The sequence below is a fragment of the Grampus griseus genome, assembly GCF_964374135.1.
Source record: "Grampus griseus genome assembly, chromosome: 7".
NCBI classification, from domain to species: Eukaryota; Metazoa; Chordata; class Mammalia; order Artiodactyla; family Delphinidae; genus Grampus; species Grampus griseus.
The window spans coordinates 62,802,638-62,825,522 of record NC_139001.1 but is presented as its reverse complement, the minus strand read 5'-3'; the positions used below and the strand labels follow the sequence as shown (position 1 = coordinate 62,825,522).

General features: G+C 39.0%; 1 protein-coding gene across 1 annotated transcript in view; it reads right to left on the bottom strand.

Moving 5' to 3' along the window:
* ABCB11 (ATP binding cassette subfamily B member 11) overlaps positions 1 to 22,885 on the bottom strand; it is a gene marked incomplete at its 5' end in the record, with an annotated part of 86,248 nt that overhangs the window by 46,976 nt on the left and 16,387 nt on the right. Inside the window, 6 exons of the mRNA XM_082657757.1 lie at positions 351 to 476; positions 2,705 to 2,815; positions 4,772 to 4,885; positions 10,923 to 11,097; positions 12,532 to 12,656; positions 15,507 to 15,678. Coding sequence (XP_082513883.1) covers positions 351 to 476; positions 2,705 to 2,815; positions 4,772 to 4,885; positions 10,923 to 11,097; positions 12,532 to 12,656; positions 15,507 to 15,678 — 823 coding nt within the window. The remainder of the gene's footprint in view (positions 1 to 350; positions 477 to 2,704; positions 2,816 to 4,771; positions 4,886 to 10,922; positions 11,098 to 12,531; positions 12,657 to 15,506; positions 15,679 to 22,885) is intronic.

Below are 22,885 nucleotides of genomic sequence, written 5' to 3'. Positions count from 1 at the left end.
TCTGGTCATGTAAGCTTTCTTATACTTAGCGTTTGGAGAACCTTAGGGAACAATAATAATTTTGTTACAATAAGAAGAAAGAAATGGAAATGTTCCCTCACTGAAGAGGCAGCAATATCATTTTAAATGTATCTGCACATTCAGTTACATCACTGAGCATATGGACTGGTTATTTATCGAACACAACCACCATGGAGGGAATTAGTCCAGTTGGTACCGTCAAAAATCATTGTCAACTATGCAGATGTCAGGATGGTCTCAGTGTATGCTAGGCCTTTGTGTCTGACCAATGTATAACCATTTGCAATTTCCTATCCCCGTGGATTAAGAAGTTTCTAGAAAATACCCACCATGCCTTCACTGGGGTCATAGAATCGCTGAATGAGCTGCAGTGCCGTGCTTTTCCCAGCTCCACTGGATCCTACCATAGCTGTCATTTCCCCTGATTTAATGACCATGCTTAAGTTATTTAAAATCTGCAGAGAAAGGAAAAGAGCAATGTTCAGATTGCTGTCAATTAGGCTGCAAGTTAGAATGCTTTGTGAGGACACTGTGTATGTGTTTACTTATGCCCTCACAGCAATATCCACTGATTTCCCTCAATAACCAGAAAAATTAGTAAACAATGCCTAGGATGTGGTTTTAGCATTTCGCACATTACTTAGTAATAAACTGATAGCTGTAACCAACAAATAAAACACTGTTGAAGTAAATAAGCCAGGCCGAATTTGAAAAGTATGTTCTAGAATCTAATTTAAAATGTTTCTGACACGTCAGGATACCTCAAGGAGACTGTCCCAATTAGCTTAGGGGAGAAAGCCACTTAGCAGTAGAAGACTTTATTAAAACAAACTACTGGCATTGGGGATAGAAGATAAAACAGAAATGACATAAATGTATTTCAATTCAACCGGTATTTGTTGAACAGCTATTATGAACTAGCTCCGAACAGATATTATAAACGAAGCTTTCAGTTATCTGTTCAAAAGTCTTTACTGAGTAAGTACTACCTTGTGATCTATATTTCACAAAGCACTTTTACATATGTTGACATTTAATGTTTATATATATATATATAGTGCTACATTACAGTAATCAAAAATATACTTCAGAAATGTTATCAGAATATATGTAACTATGTTTTATATATAGATATGTATGAGGTGTGTGTGTGTGTGTGTGTGTGTGTGTATATATATATATATATATATTTACCTACATTATAAGTATGTAGTATTAGAATTAAGTTGCATGGGATTAAGTTCTGTGGGGGTAATAGAAATAGTATTAAGAAAGGGTAGCTAACTATGGAAAACAGTACAAAGTTTCCTCAAAATATTAAAAATGGAACTGCCATATGATCCAGCAATTTCACTTCTGTGTATTTACTGGAAGAAAACAGAAACAATAATTTGAAAAGATACATGCATACTAGTGTTCATTGCAGTATTATTTACAATAGCCAAGATATGGAAGCAACCTAAGTATCCATCAATAGATGAATGAAGAAAATGTGGTATACACATATAAACACACACACACACACACACACACACACACACAATGGAATATTACTCAGCTCTAAAAAATTAAATCTTGCCATTTGTGACAACATGGATAAATCTAGAAGGTACTATGCTAAGTGAAATAAGTCAGACAGAGAAAGACAAATACTGTATGATCTTACATGTGGAATCTAAAAAACAAAATAAGCAAACAAGCAAAACAAAATGAAAATAGACTCAGAGATACAGAGAACAAAGGAGTGGTTCCCAGAGGGGAAAATAAGTGAAGGGGATAAAGAAGTACAAGCCTGCAGTTATAAAACAAAGGCACGTGGATATAATATACAGCATAAGGAATATGGTCAATAATATTGTAATAACTTTGTATGGGGACAGATGGTTACTAGACTTATCATGATGATCATTTCATAATGTATGCAAATGTCAAATTGCTATGTAGTATACGTGAAACCAGCACAATATTGTACATCAACTATATTTCAAATAAAAAAATAAAAAGAAAGGGTGGCTAAAGATACTCTTTAAAAATGAGGGATAAGTCTCCTCCCAAAGCCAGTTCATTTGGGGAGTAGATCCTAGTTTTCCTGTGGGGTAAATTGGCTTTAAAGATATTTGCTCAGTAGGTGCGGGAAAACTGTAAATTTTCTTCACCATGTGCCCTGGACAATCACCTAGTACAAGACATGTGACCATAATATCACAAGATTGCCTTTCCTTCAGGGACGGATCTAGAGATCCTTGTGAACTTATGGATAGGAAATAAAAAACGTCAAAGACAGCAGCTTTCCTTTGCCACTTCATACCCTACCCACTCAGTGTCCCGCCTCCTGCAGGCTTTAAGGAGGTGGTTGATAAGCCATCCTTCTGGATTGTTCTGATTGTTTTGCAGTTTGTTTAGCTTGTACTCACAGTGACAGGATCTGCTACTCATCTTAACAGAGCATCACTCAGTTGACTTAACCTGAATGTGCTACCAGACTGTGTTCCCACCAGAGAGATTTGCATATATTATTATCACAAGGAATACGGTTTGTGGCCTGAGGAATGACAAGACACCTGAGGTCACTTCCAGAGAAACGTGTCTCCCTGCCTTGTTCCTGGAAAATAAGTCACGCTTCATGAAAACAATTATTCTGTGGCTCTGGAAATGAATCATCAAAGAAGAAATTGGCACTTACCTTCACCTCTGGTCTGGAAGGATAGTGGAAGGTCACATTATGGAATGCAATTTCACCCTTAATTCGATCCAACTTGTAACCATCTTCTGACATGCAGTCAATGAGGGGTTTCTGGAGTAGAATATAAAAGGAATATAGCAACAGCATGTATTATATGCATTTACTGTCCATCTTGGTTTGAACTGATTCATAAAACAGAACAACAACCAGGTTAAATACTGCAGTGATATGCCAAAGATAAGTTGCTTCCACATTAAATATGCATTAATGATAGTAATAATATTCACTACCATTCACTGAGAAATTAATGTGAGATTATTACTATTGTAATTACTATTACTATATAGTAGTATTAATATATTACATATATTTATATATAACCAAACTTACATAAATAATTAATATATAATTAATTATAATTAATATAAAATGTCAATGATCATATAATTGGTATAAATATTATCACATTAATTTAATTAATTAGTATTTACTGTATACTACTATGATATATTATTACATAATGACAATAAAATAATAGGTTGGCCAAAAAGTTCGTTTGGGTTTTTCCATAAGATGTTATGGAAATATATAGTATTGATCTATAATTAATATATTAGTATATAATATATTGATATTATTATGGAGTATTGTAAATTGAGATACCACAGAAGACAATGTACAAGGTGTTTTAATATGCTTTTTTCATTTATGTAATCATCACTGTAACCTAACTAGACAGGTGATATGCCCATTTGTTCACTTGAGGAAGTAGAGGCATCTCAAGAGGCCAAGGTCCAGTAGTACCCAACATTTAAGTATCTATTGTAGATGATGATTAAAACTAACGTTCTCAAGTGGTGTCTTCAAATATACCAACTTTCAACTGATATGCTGAATTCCACCTCTGTTGTTGTTAGTGGTGAGCCTAATTCAGAACTTAACCATGTTGTTAGGTCATCAGACAAGAGTGAGGGTCATCTCCATCTACCAGAACACTCCAGGGTCAACTTCTTCCCTCTACCTCACTAGTGAGAGAAATTCATCATCATATCTCTATTTGGGGCTACAGTGTCATCTATTTCTTCTTCTTTGGTCTCTAGTAAAAATAATAAAATAATTTTTAAATGCCTTAATTTTTTGTAATCGTTTCAGGGGCCTCTCAGACTCGTCATCTTACTTGAGCATGCAACAACCCTAAGAATGAGGTAGACTTTGGATAGCTCTATGTGGTTTTCAACAATCTTTTTATACCCCAATAAATGAAACCCCCAAAATATAAAACAACATATTGCCACCTCCCCCATTCTGTTCTTGAATTTTGACCTCTCTAGCTTGACCACTGATGTCCTTCAATAACTTAACCAGGGAAATCCTAGCCAGGCTGCCAGGGTCCTTTACAAGCCTGTAGACTTTCTGTCACATTTAGAAGTTAATCTAATCTTATGAACTTGGTCTTAAAGTCCTGCGTGATCTGGCCCCTTCCCATTCCTCCAGCCTCTGTCTCTTGCTCACTCTGTTCAGTCACACTGACTTTTAGTTCCTTGCACTCACCAAGCCCTTTTCCAACCTGGAGATCTCTTCCATGGATACCTCCCTGCTCTCACCTCTCAGGCATCTCCCCTCCCACGAGTCCCCTTTTGCATGGCTGACTCACCTCCTTCGGTTCTCAGCTCAGAAACGGTGTCACTGTCACTGTCACTCAATTTATTGAGTGATGGATTGTCACTCAATCCATCCCCTATCCCAACCACTATCACACTGACCTATTTTATTTCCTTGCTTTTACTTATCACCATCTAATATTATCTTATCTTTGAATGTGCCTACTTTGGTATTGCCTATTTCCCATATGATATGAGAGCAGGGGCCTTATTTGTTCTACTTCACTCTTGCACTGCCAGCTCAGAATGGGGTCTGGCTCATGACAGCACTTATTTAAGAACTGCTGAATTAAGGGCATTGTGATAGTTTCTCATATTTTTTAACATTGAGGATAAATTCCTCGTGAGTTCATTCCTGCCCCCAGCCCCAACCTGCTAATGGCCTTTACTTTTGGCTTTTACATACCCGGTCCATTGTCTCAAAAATGCTGGTGGCTGCTGCACGGCCAGCTGCAAAGGCTTCCAAACAGGAAGAGGCATTGCCAAGATTTAAAGCTCCTACTATGACACTGAGGAAAATCTGTAATAAAAACAGACAAACATAGTTTTCATCAATTTGTAAATAGTCTTCACTGTCATTTGGGCTGCCCACGTGAACTCAAAGATTTCTCAGAAATATTCTTCTGTGGGAGTTTGAAAGCTAAATAGCTCTTTGGAAACACTAGGAACAGTTTTTGTTCTGCAAAGTATCTCCAATTTTTCTACTGTTTTGATTTAAAAGACTACATTATTTTTGATTGAACATCACTATTCTACAAAGAAGAACATGTTTTTAGATCAGTAAGAGGTCTAAACAAGGCAGCACATAGACACTGAGTGGGTTAGAGTAGTGATACGATAATTGATTCATTATATAAACAGTCTTATAATGTTAAAGACTTCTGGTTAAAGGGTTGTTGAAATGATAAAGACACTGTGATTAGCTTGATTGTCCTAGAGACTGGTACATGCAAAATATGCCTACTACTACTGCTACTGCTATATTCCTGCTACCAGTGAACTAGTTTTTAGGATAACTACTGCTATACTACTACTAGCAATAATAACAATAATAGTAAGGTATGTGTTTAAGTGCTCTACTCGTATTACTTCATTTAATCCTTACAACAGAAGAGGAAACAGAGGTGTATGGAGGCTGCCTAACTTACCCAGTGTCTCAACGTGTATTAAGGGGTAGAGCATTATTTGAATCCAGGCTCTTGACTGACATTTTGTCCAGCTCCCAGGCTCATCTACTGCTGCTGCACACAAGTGGAGTGGCCAGGCTCCTGTGCAGAGCTGGTGAAGCTCTTCTTTGACTCACCAACCTGGCCATCTCATTAAGTTAGGGGAAGGCTACCTGATCATGATCAGATGTTCCTACCCAACAGCACTCTGTTTTGCTTTGTTTTGTTTTGTTTTTAACATCTTTATTGGAGTATAATTGCTTTACAAGGATGTGTTAGTTTCTGCTTTATAACACAGTGAATCAGTTATATATATACACATATATCCCCATATCTCCTCCCTCTTGCATCTCCTTCCCACCCTCCCTATCCCATCCCTCTAGGTGGTCACAAAGCACCGAGCTGATCTCCCTGTGCTATGCGACTGCTTCCCACTAGCTATCTATTTTACATTTGGTAGTGTATATATGTCCACGCCACTCTCTCATTTTGTCCCAGCTTACCCTTCCCCCTCCCCATATCCTCAAGTCCATTGTCTAGTAGGTCAGCACTCTGTTTTTAATCAGAGCTGTTTATAAAGAAGCAAAGAGGCAATTCGTCATGTTGGCCTCTAGGAGAAGCATAAGACTTCACCCTTTCAACCAAAGAATGAGCTTTAGTCACGTGACTCACATGGAGGCTGTTTCGTTGGCCACCATGTATTGAGGACTGGAGTTATTTTCTGAGCTAAAATAAAGGTTGGCACCTGCATGAATGTAGTCTTTTTCGGGTAATCAAATGAACCTGGTCTGTAGTGGTTTCATGAGCTGGATTCTTCCCATGGGTTATAGCACATCAGGGCAAAATACTTGAGGCCCTCCCCATTCTCTTTCTCCCTTATGGCTGGACCATGGGGCTTCTCAAAGCCAGTCAGGCATCTCCTCCCTCTCAGTAACCTCTCTATTCCATATATCCAGATGCTGTGGGCCAGCTCCTTCTTGCCTTCTCCCTGAATTCTCTATTCTATGCATGGGGACAAACATTCTCTCTTCAACTGTGCTTCATCTGTCCATCTGTCCTTTTCCTTAATTATGGCAGGTACTTCCTCCATTGGCAGATTACTTACTCTCTCAAGCCCCAGTAGTTCATTATCTGTAACACAGGGATAATGATTGCATATACCTCAAGGGATTGTTATGAGAAGTAAATGATAATGTGTGTAAAGGTGATTAATCCAATGTCAGCCACATAAATAATAGTGATGATGATGATGAAAGAAGTGAGATTCCACACTTAGGAAGTGAGAAGATGAACAGACAGAGCAGTACTTGTGGTCTAATTTGTGTTAACACCACCCTCATCAGAGGTCTTTCTAACTGAGCAAAAGAAGCCTTCCACATGTCCTAGTTCAGGGGTCAGTAAACACTTTCTATAAAGGGCCAGTTAGTAAAGAGTTTAGACTTTTTAGGCCATATGGGCTGAAGCTATTATTCAACTCAGTTCCTCGACTATGTAGTACAAAAGCAGTCATAGATGGTAGGAAATGAATGACTGTGGCTATGTTCCAATAAAACTTTATTTACAAAAACGGGCCACAGGCTGGATTTAACTTGTGGGCCATGGTTTGCTGATTCTAGACCAACTCACTAGTGGCCTGAACTGAAGTTTAGAGTCAAACCCTTGCTCAGCCTGGCTTTGCAAGCACTACCTCAAGCAAACATCTCTCTCGGGGTCCTCAGGGAAAGAGGGAGTGAGACAGACAGAGGTACACATCCTAATACCATCGCAGTAGCTAACACACATCATTTCTCACCCCAAATATCTCACTCTTCAGCCCTGTGGACTGTGGTGTGGGAAGAGGGAGGGCAAAAGAGACCTCTGGGGAATAATTTTTCTGTGGGTGTGCTGTGCTGGAGAAAAGGGGATCTGTTCATAGAAAATAAACTCATGGTCACCAAATGGGAGAGTGGGGGAGGGATAAATTAGGAGTTTGGGATTAATGGATACACATTACTATATATAAAATAGATAAACAACAAGGTCCTACTGTATAGCACAGGGACTTATATTCAATATCTTGTAATAACCTATAATGGAAAAGAACCTGAAAAAAAATATATATACATATACATATATAAAAAATGGAATCACTTTGCTCTACACCTGAAACTATCACAACATTGTAAATCAAGTAGAGTTCAATTAAATAAGTAAATAAATAAATTAAATTAAAAGGGATCTGTGGCCCCTTGGAAGAGGTTCAGAAACAGGAAAACAGTAGTTAATGGGTCAAGCCTCAGAGTCACAGGGATCTGAGCTCAAATCCTACCCTGTGCTATCTGGCATATATTTCTCAACCTCATGGCTCCATTTCATTTTTAACTGGTAGCATAATGGCATCAATCACAGAGTGAAGTTGTGAGTATTACACATGGTAATTATATTAAATACTTCACTCAGTGCTTGACACCTTGTATACACTGAATAATGTTCCTCTCTATTACTGCTGTTACTTTTTCATTATCGAGTCCTGAAACTTAAGAGGGGCATGAAAGAGCAGCCATCAGCACCATTCAGTGCCCTTCCATCTTTTTTTCGTAATAGATCATAGAGTATGTTTTTTGTCCATGTACAAGTGATACTAATTACAGTCATTTATGTGAAATACTTACCATTTATGCCCAATTACCGTGCAGCCAATAATGATTTTGTGCATCACAAAATGTGTTAGATTAACCTAATTGTTAATTAGTTTAATGCATTAAAAACACTCAACTCAGCTTATGCAAACTCAGCCTTTATAGTTTGTTCCTCAGAGCATGGCCAAAAAAGTGCATGCACGCTCAAGAGAAAGAGAGAGAGAGAGGGAGAGAGAGAACCACAAAGGGAATGCTTACTAATGATTATACTGTTAAAGAATGTCTCTCATCTTCCCAAAGAAAAGTTTCTTACGATGTAAGTGGAGGCTTGCAAGGAAAAGTTTAGGAAAAGGAGGTGAGGTTAGTTATTGATGATTAAAATGTTAGAGACACATAGTGTGCCATGTCTGCACAGAGTAAGTACTCAAGAAATATCAGTTGAGAGAAGGAATTCTTTACAGAAGGTATAGAGTAGCCTATAATCCAACGGGCAGGAAACTTGAAGGTGAGAACTTGTTCAATGAGTTAAACAAGGACGCCGTTAGACCGAGGTGGCTTTAATGCCACCTAATGTGGCAGCCTACATAAGCGACCAGAACCTAAGCCTGCATGCCTAAAGGCTAAGAAATCAAAACCTAAGGACAACCAATCACGAACAGCCAATTAGGCTTTCCCCAATAAAGCAACTACTTAAGCTACAGTCGATCAAATAATTCCCTTGCTTTGCTTCCTCCTCTTCTCTATAAAGTCTTTCCCTTAGCTTTTATTAATAGACCCCCTCTAACCACTTCTGGTTTGGTGTGCCCAATAGGAGTTATTTTTTCTCAAACAAACTTCTAAAAATTTTAATATGCCTCAGTTTATCTTTTAACAGAACCATAAAATTGGATCTTCGCTGAAGAGAGTTACCAAGGGTAACTCAGTGGTAATTCAGTGATTCCAACTGGAATTGTGTATTTTCAATACCATTTTTTCATTTTGCCCTCTGAACCGTTATTTGTACACATTTCTGTCCCCTCCTTGCAGGCAAGGAATCAAAAGAAGGATGTCTTTTCTCAGTGCATATCTTTCTGCAGAGCGAGCAAATACAAGCTGCTGAGACTAAAGTCAACTACTGGTATTTCTAGTTTGGTAAAGCTGAAAGTTCTTAAGAATCATTAGGTCAATAAAGACAAAGGACTTTACAGTCAGATTTTAGACCTGCAGTACTTTCACTGGCTTTTCAAATGTGCAAAGCTATATTAAAGTTATTAAGAAAGTGGTTAAATTACGATAATAGTAACACTTTCCATCTATGCTATCCCTTTAAGGTTTACAAAACATTTTAACATGATTTATCATATTTAATTTTTTTTAAACAAACTTCAAGTGATGCCAGCTGTTTATCTTTCAAAGAAAAACTGAATTTTAAAAAGTCATTCTTCGTGTATTACCATGCTCTTAATGAAATAAAGTCAGTGCCTTAGAGTGATTATGGTCTGACCTCTAATAATCATTTCTATTTGCAAGTGGAATTTCTATTCAACTTTCCCTAGATATGTATTTATATAAAAGCAGTAGGTCTTAAATTGCAGGCTTCTGGCTAGCAAATTTCTGGTGCACAAAATTTTGGTATTTTGCATTATTTAATTGATGCCTGTCCTACCTAGAATCTGGAGCCAAAATATTTTTTTAAGAATCTTATATGAAACCACTTCCATGCTTTTTAAATTAATATAATTTATTGAATAATTAACAGACCAAATGGAACATATATTTCACGTTTTACCTCCCTGACCTCATGGAGCTTACTGTGTGAGGGTGGGAAGGGACAGGAACAAATGTGAATAAATGCAAGTGTTCAGATTCATTCAAGGACTCTGAAGGAAAAGTTCAGCAAACCATGCAGGAGAATAAAAGACTGCATGAGCATGGAAGACCTGACTGGGGAAGTGCCATCCACTTGGGAATCTGAACAATGACAACAGTCTAACTGTAAGGAGAGGTGCTGTAAGCTAAGGAGGAAAGGTGAGCGGGAGAAAGAGCTTTCCCTGACTCCATCCACACCTGCTATTCACTGTCGAGGTCCCTGTCCTCTGCAGCATATAATACCATCGTCATTACGCATTATGTGATTATTTATTGTTTAGCTTCCCCACTAAACTGTAAATTCCATCAAGGCAAATATCACATTTCTTTTGCTCACTACCGAATTCTCTACACTTTGTATGAGTCTGGCATATAGTAGATGCTCAATAATTAATTCTTGAAAGGACAACTGAAAAGATACTGGAAATTAAAGTAGCCAAGGCATTAGCTATAGCATGGCTACAGTGCAAGTGAGAAATAAAATATACTTGTATTACCTGTCCAGTTGAGGATATTATTGGCTTTGTATTTTAGTAACTATGAGTGAGTGTATTTAACAACTATGTCCATTAGCACATATCTTATGCCATTATTAAGCTCAACCACATAAGCTGTTAATTTTTAGCTAGGAGATCCCTGACTTTCCATTTTCATCTTTTGGACTCAATCAAAAAAATCATTGTTTTACAGCTATAATATCTTCTGTTGATTGGAAAGCATGAAATCACGAGGCTCACGAACTCAAATGCTCAGCATCCCTTTACTATAAAAGGCACAAGCATTGCTGTTTCAACAGATGGACTCCATCAAATCGTTGAGGCTTTCCTCCTTCAGACACTAACGGGATAAACAGAATGCCTTCACTGTGGACTTTTCTGAGATACCGGCAGGAAATGTTCTATCTAGGTCATCAAGACGGAAGTACCTGGACAAGGGTTCCTGCTGTATATTCTCCATCATCCAGGACGAGTCTGGAGCCGTACCAGAAGGCCAGAGCGTAACACAAGAAGATGAGACACCACATGAATCCAGTAAAGAATCCCATCACTATCCCTTTTCTAATTCCCCAACGCTGGGCAAACACAAGATTTTTCTCATACCTGTGAACAGAAAACATTTGAGTCTATTTCAGCAACAGCAACAGCAGCAGCAGCAGTTCAAGTTAAAATGTTTAGAACAGGCCACAATGCAGTGGTTTTAATCAATGCTTATAAAATCATTCCAAACACAGAGCAGCTTTAGGGAAAGAAAACAACAATAATGCCTGTGTAGTTCCTTAAAAGTTGCTTCAACCTGGCAATGACAATGTGCTGAAAGGATGATGCCTAACAAAGCCTCATAGTTGATTACTTCGTGGATGAGTACAGTGGGGTAAGCTTTGCCCCAAGAGAAGAGAATTTTCAACACTAATGTTTGACCATGAGGGGTCTAGTATTATTTGTGTTTGAATTCTCTCATTAAGTCACATGACATGAAAGATAATATCTTCCATAGTGGAGGAAATACGCTAATGCAATGTTTTATGAGAAGTAAGGTAATCACTTCACAAACAAAAGAAGCAAAAGAAAAAAACATGAAAAGAGGATAATCAGAGGTTGTAAATCCTATTCTCTTTTTCATTTGGTAGCAACTGAGAATGTGATCATACTAGATCTACAACATATGCAATAAAAGTTTAGTTAAGTTGGTGGCTGTTTTATAAAATCAGTACCTGGCACCTGATAAGCACTCAACAAATACTAGATAAATGGAAGAATAAATAAAATCAAAGTTTTGACAACTGTGTTGTTTTGGTCATTTAGGTTTTGATTTCCATTAACAGTTAATCTCCTAGAATGATGGTCTATAATATATCAATGCTAAATGTTATTTGATTAAATGGAAATCTTAGACTTAGAAAGAGCATATAGTACAGTAGCTGAATAAAACACATTGAATAAAAAAGTGCTCAATTGGGCTTCCCTGGTGGCGCAGTGGTTGAGAGTCCGCCTGCCGATGTAGGGGACGCGGGTTCGTGCCCTGGTCCGGGAAGATCCCACATGTCGCGGAGCGGCTAGGCCCGTGAGCCATGGCCACTGAGCCTGCGCGTCCGGAGCCTGTGCTCCGCAACGGGAGAGGCCACAACAGTGAGAGGCCCGTGTACCGCAAAAAAAAAAAAAAAAAAGTGCTCAATAAAAAAGTGCAAAATTGCATTTTAGATCAGGTAGGCTTTTCCTTAATGTCAGAAGACAGCGTTTTAGACTGGCATGAAGTATGGTGTGTGTACACACATACCATCAGAGTTTGAAACAAATATCCAACTAAGATGGCTTTCTAAAAGCCACCAACTGCATCATCTTCAAGAACACAGAGCTAAAGGCTTGGGAGTCTTTTGTAGGTGGTTTGACCAATCTAACTGCTTAGCTTAGCCACCTCTTGAACAAAAGCTCCCTCAGGGTACCATAGCAAGGTGAATCTGCCACTGTGGGGAAGATTCAGGGTAGTATGCAGATCAACAAAGTTCAGGAAAGTGGCAGACATTTCAATTAACTAACCTTTCAACCTCTTTTTTCTCACCACCGTAAGCAGCCACTGTTGGAATAGATGAGATGACTTCATCAGCCACTGCCCCTGCTTTGGCATAGGCCCTCAATTCATGGTCTGTAAACTTGGACACACTCTGAAGTCCAAACGAAAAAAATAAAATGTGAAGACCAGATAATTAGGTAAGTCATTCTGCCATTCATTGATTCATCTAGCAGAGCAAACATGTAGCAGTTTAATACAAGACTAGATTCCCACTGGAACAGCGTTTACCGAGGAAAGAATTTGGTCCAAGTTTGAGCCATGTTAAGCCTCATCCATGGGTGTTTGGTTGTTGACATATCAAAATGACTCCATTAAAAGTCAGCCTCAACGAAACTTCTCACAGAGTATGTACTAAATAGGGCATTCTATGTGACCACAGTGTTTCAGTCAACATATTAATGACGTTTTCAAGTCAAACCATGTGAGAGTTCATTGCTATTGTCCAAAGGCCATGTCACAGTTTACAGACAAATACCACATGCAAAGACCAGAGGCCCATGCAGGTGTCATATTCATTAGAATATAGAATAAGGGAGAGGTTCTGAGCATGCAAAGGCATATGCAGCAGAGGTAATACCATAGGAGAAAGCTTCAGATAAATATTACACCACTTGACTCAACTGTAGGGACTCAACTAACTAGTTTTGCTTTTTACAAAAGGAAAGAAAAAGACATTGCACTTAATATTAAACAAGTTAAGTTTTTCTAAAATTGGACCTGGATTGAGTCCTAGTTAGAATCAACCACCAAAGACTTCCCTGGCACAGATTAAGAAACAAGAAGGGGAAAAAGCAAATGTTGTGAAAGATTAACTGGCTCAGAAACCTAAAAATATATATAGTACCCAGACTAAGGAAGTTTATCTTCCAAGTTTTTCCGAACTTTTAGCAGCAAAACCCTTATCAAACAAAATCTTAGACAGAATTTTAACATATAAATAAAAGTGGTATTTTATTACAATATATTTATTTCACAAGTCCACATTTTATAAATCTTGTGAATTGAAAGTAAGGCTATTCTAATCAACATTAAAATTTGACTTTGGATGGTATGGCAGTTTTTACCACAATCCTCTTCTAATTTATTTCTGAAATATGTAATGAGCATAGTAATGAGAAAATTAAGTAGTTGCAAATGTTATCAGTTTTTATTGTAACGGCACATTAAAGAATCTCTTGATACTTCAATTAAACTGATATAAGAACTTAAAACATGTATATTGGGAAATATCTAACAGTTGTTCATGTTTCCCACTGTAGGTATATAAAAGTCATACAAAGGCATACAAAACCTATGATCAGTTCTAATATGTCATATTCTAATATGTCATATATTGCCCCCTCCACCTTTTTTTGTCCTGCTTTTGAATTGAGCTTAGTGAAATTGCTCGTATCATTTTACACAAACATGCACACACCTGAATTCAAGAAGAAACAAGTGCAGAGTTACAACATTCCAAATCGGTGACACATTTACAAGAAGTTGAAATATGGACACTGAGACAAGAGAAACTGTGCTTTGAGCCTATTTGAAATCAAGTTAACCAGTTTATGTTGTTGGTCTCCAACATGTTAAAACGTGACATATGGTCCATTTGAGTGTGAATATTAATCTTTTGTGGGTTTGAAGAAAGAGATTAAATTTTTTTGGAGGGAAAAAAACGCTGAATCAAATGTTTGCAGACTCCCCAGTGACCCTCTGTGGAAGTTGAGGCTTTCCTGGAGTGCAGCTGAAAAGCATTTGGTAGGAAAGACTGTTGTAAAACTTGCATGATTTGGTGGATTGGGAAAAAAACGAAAGCTAATATCTCTTTAGTAATTAATTCTGTGCCAGATGCCATGCTAAGAGCATAACAAGGATAATGCCTTGAGTCATCACAATGACTTTGGGAGGTACTAACCTTATTTTAAAGATGAGGAAACTGACATTTTGACGAGTTGAACATATCTTTCTTGAGCCAGGTGGTAGAGCCAGGTGGTGGCCTAGTTAAGTGGAATGAGCTCTTTGCTATTGTCACTCTGTATTACCTGGGAAACATTTGAGTAATACAGCCAGTGGAGTGTAGAGAGTATTTTGCTAGAAAATACAGTCATGGAGATCGGTACCTGTTGCTCAATGATGTGAATGTATGTGCAGCTTTTCACTTAAATTCTATTCTCATTTACAGCAAATTATTAGTGTGCCTGACCCCATGACCTGTTATCTAATGTGGCTACTCTAAAAGTAAAATAGAATAATTTCTCAATCCTTGGGAGTGTTTTTTAACTGGGATGACCCCAAATTCCTACTCCTATACTTTTTCTTGGCCTGCATACCTGGGGAATGGAAACTGTGACTGGGGTACTTCTCTGAATGGGTCAGATAACCCTCTCTCTGAAACTGATCAGATCGATGGAGAACACAGTGTAATTGCAGAAATCTCTTTTATTTGTTGGGCCTTTCTGAGGGAAGCATCTGAACTTGGGAGACCACGGGAAGCCACAGGCACACTGCAGAGTCAGTGGGGATTTAGAATCAGGCTTCCTTGAATTTGAATCCTATTCTGTCATTCACTGGCTGTGCAGTTCCAGACAAGTCCCTTTACCTCTCTGAACCTCCATTTCTTATATTTAAAATGGCATTAATACTTTACAAGATTGTTGTAAAATTAGAGATCATGTCCTTGAGCCTCCTAATACTGCCTGGCAAAATAGTAAATATTCAATTAATGTAGTTGTTATTGTTATTAATACAATAATATTTGTGTTATTAAAATATTATTAATCCCTAATCTAATAATGGAATGTTATTTGATACTGAGTAATAATCAAACAAAATAAATCAAAATGGTGATAATGATGTTGACTAAACATACTCAGGAGAAGGGAATCAAGCTTCCCATTTTTGGCTGTTTCTCAGTGCAAAAGTCTTCCCATGGAGAGAAGTGAGAAGACATTCTTACCAGACCAATGACGGCTGCTCCAATCCCAATGAGAGGGCTGACAGAGATAATAACCAAGGTCAGTTTCCAACCCCGGTAAAATCCCAGCAGGAACCCACAGACGCTCGTGGTCATGCGCTGAATGAAAATGGCCATCTGGTCGGCAATGGCATCATTGATTTTGTTAATATCACTAGAAACAAGAGAGGCTTTGGTCACTAAAACTGAATTTGGTCAATTCAATATCTTGCTGAGAAAGTACAATCTTTCCTTTCTAAACACTCCTATTTCTGTACCCCATTGCCCTTGGGAAACTTAATAGCTTCTCACATCTTGGAAATTTTGCTGCACCTTGGGAGGGCAGCAAGCCTCTCTCCTCACAGCCAAGGGAGTGTGTCCTTAATCCAGTTTTCCTGACTGGGGTTCATTCAACATAGGCAAAGACTTTTGGAAATCCTCTTATTTGTCCCTTTCTTTCTTAAAGCTAATATCCTTGGTTTGTCCTAAACAGCCCTTCTTTCCTTTATACCTGCTAAATCTTTTCAGCCTCAAGGTTCTACTCACATACCACCTATTTCATAAAAATTTATATAATCCCCCAGGGAGAAGTAATAACTTCTTTCCTGTGTTACCATAGCAATGTAATTAATCTGTATACATGTGTATATGTATGTGTATGTAATTATTGCTTTCTGCTTATACGCAGTATAGAATTGTGGTTAACAGCACAGACTCTGGAGCCAGACTCTGAATTTAAACACAAGCTGTTCTTGGGCAAGTTACTTGGCCTTTCTGTGTCTCAGTTTCCTCATCTATAAAATGCGGAAAAAAACAGAACCTACCTCAGTCGGTAGCAGTGAGGATTAGTTAATACACGTAAAGTATTGGGTTGGCCCAAAAGTTCGTTCGGGTTTTTCTGTAACATATGGAAAATCCGAACGAACATTTTGGCCAACCCAATATGTAGACCAGCGCCTAGCATACAGTAAACAATCAATGTATGTTAGCTCTGATTATTTGCTTGAACCCTTTATCCCTCCTACTAGGCTGTAAGTTCCTTGAGATCAGGAGCTCTGTGGTATATCTTTATGCCTTGCATAGGGTAAGTGCTCCAGAGTATTGGTTGACTATCATTACATTAAATTCATATTCCTGGAAACATTCCCATAATCTCTGGTCCAGATGGAGCAAACAAGGCTCAGGACTTGATAGCAAAAAAGGACCTTAGACATTACAGAGAGATTACACAACTGTATTCTAGCAAGGTTAAGTATCTGTTCAAGGTCAAAGTAAGTAAAGGGCAGAATGAGTGCTGGACGGTAGGGGCCCCAACATTCAGTCTGCTTTTATCTTCACTACACTACACACTAACTGTCTTTCATGGGACCCCAAACTTAAATTCAACACGGTTCAATGGTTCTCATTACTCAGAGCTCATTCAAAAATTATGGGGGGGGGCACTACCAAACTAGTATTTAGGTGTAAACTGGATTTAAATCTAGTTTTTCAGTTTGAATCTTTCTCAAACTATTTTGAACTTTTTTTGTCATTATATGCGGAAATTATGTCAACAGGCAAAGCAAGATAATTCTTTCTAATCATATTGTTTTCCTTACGGGTACATTGACTGTGACATCCCTCAATTTCTTCTTTCGAGATCAAATAACTCTACATCCTTTAAACTCTCTTCTATAATACTTCATTTCTAGTACTTTAGTCCAGGACCTACAAACCAAATTATAGTATCCTGACTTTCAATTTTTAAGTCATTTTGGAGGAGCTTCAAGCTGGCGGAAGAGTAAGACGCGGAGATCACCTTCCTGCCCACAAATACATCAGAAATACATCTACATGTGGAACAACTCCTACAGAACACCCACTGAACGCTGGCAGAAGACCTCAGACCTCCCGAAAGGCAAGAAACTCCCCACGTACCTGGGTAGGGCAAAAGAAAAATGAAAAAACAGAGACAAAAGGATAGGGACGGGGCCTGCACCAGTGGGAGGGAGCCGTGAAAGAGGAAAAGTTTCCACACACTAGGAAGCCGCTTCGTGGGTGGAGACTGCGGGTGGCGGAGGGGGGAAGCTTCGGAGCTGCGGAGGAGAGCACAGCAACAGGGGTGCAGAGGGCAAAGCGGTGAGATTCCCGCACAGAGAATCGGAGCCGACCGGCACTCACCAGCCCGAGAGGCTTGTCTGCTCACCGCCGGGGTGGGCGGGGCTGGGAGCTGAGGCTCGGGCTTCGGTCGGAGCGCAGGGAGAGGACTGGCGGCGTGAACACAGCCCGAAGGGGCCGGTGCGCCACGGCTAGCCGGGAGGGAGTCCGGGAAAAAGTCTGGACCTGCCGAAGAGGCAAGAGACTTTTTCTTGCCTCTTTGTTTCCTGGTGCGCGAGGAGAGAGGATTAAGAGTGCTGCTTAAAGGAGCTCCAGAGACGGGCGTGAGCCGCGGCTAACAGCGTGGACCCCAGAGACGGGCGTGAGACGCTAAAGCTGCTGCTGCCACCACCAAGAAGCCTGTGTGCGAGCACAGGTCACTATTCACACCCCCTTCCGGGGAGCCTGTGCAACCCGACACTGCCAGGGTCCCGGGATCCAGGGACAACTTCCCCGGGAGAACGCAGGGCGCGTCTAAGGCTGGTGCAACGTCACGCCGCGCAACATCACGCCGGCGCTACGTCACGCTGGCCTCTGCCGCCGCAGGCTCACCCGGCATCGGTGCCCCTCCCTCCCTCCCCCCCCCCCCCCCGCCCCCGGCCTGAGTGACCTAGAGGCCCGAATCAGCTGCTCCTTTAACCCCGTCCTGTCTGAGCGAAGAACAAATGCCCTCAGGGGACCTACACGCATAGGTGGGGCCAAATCCAAAGCTGAAACCCAGGAGCTGTGCGAACAAAGAAGAGAAAGGGAAATCTCTTCCAGCAGCCCCAGGAGCAGCGGATTAAATCTCCACATCAACTTGATGTACCCTGCATCTCTGGAATACCTGAATAAACAACGAATCATCCCAAATTGAGGAGGTGGACTTTGGCAGCAACAATATACATATATATATATATATATAAAATTATTTTTTTCCCCTTTTTCTCTTTTTCCGTGTGGATGACAGGCTCTTGGTGCTCTAGCCAGGCGTCAGGGCTGTGCCTCTGAGGTGGGAGAGCCAAGTTCAGGACACTGGTCCACAAGAGACCTTCCAACTCCACATAATATCAAACGGCCAAAATCTCCCAGAGATCTCCATCTCAATGCCAAGACCCAGCTTCACTCAATGACCAGCAAGCTACAGTGCTGGATGCTCTATGCCAAACAACTAGCAAGACAGGAACACAACACCATCCATTAGCACAGAGGCTGCCTAAAATCATAATAAGTCCACAGACACCCCAAAACACACCACCAGACGTGGACCTGCCAACCAGAAAGAGAAGATCCAGCCTCATCCACCAGAACACAGGCACTAGTCCCCTCCACCAGGAAGCCTACACAACCCACTGAACCAACCTTAGCCACTGGGGACAGACACCAAAAACAAGGGAACTACGAACCTGCAGCCTGTGAAAAGAAGACTCCAAACACAGTAAGTTAAGCAAAATGAGAAGACAATGAAACATACAGCAGATGAAGGAGTAAGGCAAAAACACACCAGACCTAACAAATGAAGAGGAAATAGGCAGTCTACCTGAAAAAGAATTCAGAACAATGATAGGAAAGACGATCCAAAATCTTGGAGACAGAATGGAGAAAATACAAGAAACGTTTAACAAGGAACTAGAAGAAATAAAGAGCAAAGAAACAATGATGAACAACACGATAAATGAAATTAAAAATACTCTAAATGGGATCAATAGCAGAATAACTGAGGCAGAAGAACGGATAAGTGACCTGGAAGATAAAATAGTGGAAATAACTACCTCAGAGCAGAATAAAGAAACAAGAATGAAAAGAATTGAGGACAGTCTCAGAGACCTCTGGGACAACATTAAACGCACCAACATTGGAATTATAGGGGTCCCAGAAGAAAAGAGAAAAAGAAAGGGACTGAGAAAATATTTGAAGAGATTATAGTTGAAAACTTCCCCAATATGGGAAAGGAAATAGTTAATCAAGTCCAGGAAGCACAGAGAGTCCCATACAGGATAAATCAAAGGAGAAACACGCCAAGACACATATTAATCAAACTATCAAAAATTACATACAAAGAAAAAGTATTAAAAGCAGCAAGGGAAAAACAACAAATAACACACAAGGGAATCCCCATAAGGTTAACAGCTGATGTTTCAGCAGAAACCCTGCAAGCCAGAAGGGTGTGGCAGGACATATTTAAAGTGATGAAGGAAAAAAACCTACAACCAAGATAACTCTACCCAACAAGGATCTCATTCAGATTTGATGGAGAAATTAAAACCTTTACAGACAAGCAAAAGCTAAGAGAACTCAGCACCACCAAACCAGCTTTACAACAAATGCTAAAGGAATTTCTCTAGACAGGAAACACAAGACAAGGAAAAGACCTACAATAACAAACCCAAAACAATTAAGAAAATGGGAATAGGAACATACATATCGATAATTACCTTAAATGTCAATGGATTAAATGCTCCAACCAAAAGACATAGATTGGCTGAATGGATACAAAAACAAGACCCATATATATGCTGTCTACAAGAGACCCAGTTCAGACCTAGGGACACATACAGAATGAAAGTGAGGGGATGGAGAAAGATATTCCATGCAAATGGAAATCAAAAGAAAGCTGGAGTAGCAATTCTCATAGCAAAACAAAATAGACTTTAAATAAAGACTATTACAAGAGACAAAGAAGGACACTACATAATGATCAAGGGATGAATCCAAGAAGTTATAACAACTGTAAATATTTATGCACCCAACATAGGAGCACCTCAATATATAAGACAAATACTAACAGCCATAAAAGGGGAAATCCACAGTAACACAATCATAGTAGGGGACTTTAACACCCCACTTTCATCAATGGACAGATCATCCAAAATGGAAATAAATAAGGAAACACAAGCTTTAAATGATACATTAAACAACATCGACTTAATTGATATTTATAGGATATTACATCCAAAACCAACAGAATACACATTCTGCTCAAGTGCTCATGGAACATTCTCTAGGATAGATCGTATCTTGGGTCACAAATCAAGCCTTGGTAAATTTAAGAAAATTGAAATCGTATCAAGTTAATTTTCTGACCATAACGCTATGAGACTAGATATCAATTACAGGAAAAGATCTGTAAAAAATACAAATGGAGGCTAAACAATACACTACTTAATAACCAACAGATCACTGAAGAAATCAAAGAGGAAATCAAAAAATACCTAGAAACAAATGACAATGAAAACACGACGACCCACAACCTATGGGATGCAGCAAAAGCAGTTCTATAAGGGAAGTTTATAGCAATACAGTCCTATCTTAGGAAACAAGAAACATCTCAAATAAACAACCTAAACTTACACCTAAAGCAATTAGAGAAAGAACAACAAAAAAACCCTAAAGTTAGCAGAAGGAAAGAGATCATGAAGATCAGATCAGAAATAAATGAAAAAGAAATGAAGGAAACAATAGCAAAGATCAATAAAACTAAAAGCTGGTTCTTTGAGAAGATAAACAAAATTGATAAACCATTAGCCAGACTCATCAAGAAAAAAAGGGAGAAGACTCAAATGAATAGAATTAGAAATGAAAAAGGAGAAGTAACAACTGACACTGCAGAAATACAAAGGATCATGACAGATTACTACAAGCAACTCTATGCCAATAAAATGGACAACCTGGAAGAAATGGACAAATTCTTAGAAATGTACAACCTTCTGAGACTGAACCAGGAAGAAATAGAAAATATGAACAGACCAATGACAAGCACTGTAATTGAAACTGTTATTAAAAATCTTCCAACAAACAAAAGCCCAGGACCAGGTGGCTTCACAGGGGAATTCTATCAAACATTTAGAGAAGAGCTAACACCTATCCTTCCCAAACTCTTCCAAAATATAGCAGAGGGAGGAACACTCCCAAACTCATTCTACGAGGCCACCATCACCCTGATACCAAAACCAGACAAAGATGCCACAAAAAAAGAAAAAAACAGGCCAATATCACTGATGAACATAGATGCAAAAATCCTCAACAAAATACTAGCAAACAGAATCCAACAGCACATTAAAAGGATCATACACCATGATCAAGTGGGGTTTATCCCAGGAATGCAAGGATTCTTCAATGTATGCAAATCAATCAATGTGATACACCATACTAACAAGCTGAAGGAGAAAAACCATAGGATCATCTCAACAGATGCAGAGAAAGCTTTCGACAAAATTCAACAGCCATTTATGATAAAAACTCTCCAGAAAGTAAGTATAGAGGGAACTTCTTACCTCAATATAATAAAGGCCATACATGACAAACCCACAGCCAACATCATCCTCAGTGGTGAAAACCTGAAACCATTTCCACTAAGATCAGGAACAAGACAAGGTTGCCCATTCTCACCACTACTATTCAACATAGTTTTGGAAGTTTTAGCCACAGCAATCAGAGAAAAAAAAAAAATAAAAGGAATCCAAATCGGAAAAGAAGAAGTAAAGCTGTCACTGTTTGCAGATGACGTGATACTATACATAGAGAATCCTAAAGATGCTACCAGAAAACTACTAGAGCTAATCAATGAATTTGGTAAAGTAGCAGGATACAAAATTAATGCACAGAAATCTCTTGCATTCCTATACACTAATGATGAAAAATCTGAAAGTGAAATTAAGAAAACACTCCCTTTTACCATTGCAACAAAGAGAATAAAATATCTAGGAATAAACCTACCTAAGGAGACAAAAGACCTGTATGCAGAAAATGATAAGACACTGATGAAAGAAATTAAAGATGATACAAATAGATGGAGAGATATACCATGTTCTTGGATTGGAAGAATCAATATTGTGAAAATGACTATACTACCCAAAGCAATCTACAGATTCAATGCAATACCTATCAAGCTACCACTGGTATTTTTCACAGAACTAGAATAAAAAATTTCACAATTTGTATGGAAACACAAAAGACCCCGAATAGCCAAAGCAATCTTGAGAAAGAAAAACAGAGTTGGAGGAATCAGGCTCCCTGACTTCAGACTATACTACAAAGCTACAGTAATCAAGACAGTATGGTACTGGCACAAAAACAGAAATATAGATCAATGCAACAGGATAGAAAGCCCAGAGATAAACCCACGCACATATGGTCAGCTTATCTTTGATAAAGGAGGCAAGAATATACAGTGGAGAAAAGACAGCCTCTTCAATAAGTGGTGCTGGGAAAACTGGACAGCTACATGTAAAAGAATGAAATTTAGCACTCCCTAACACCATACACAA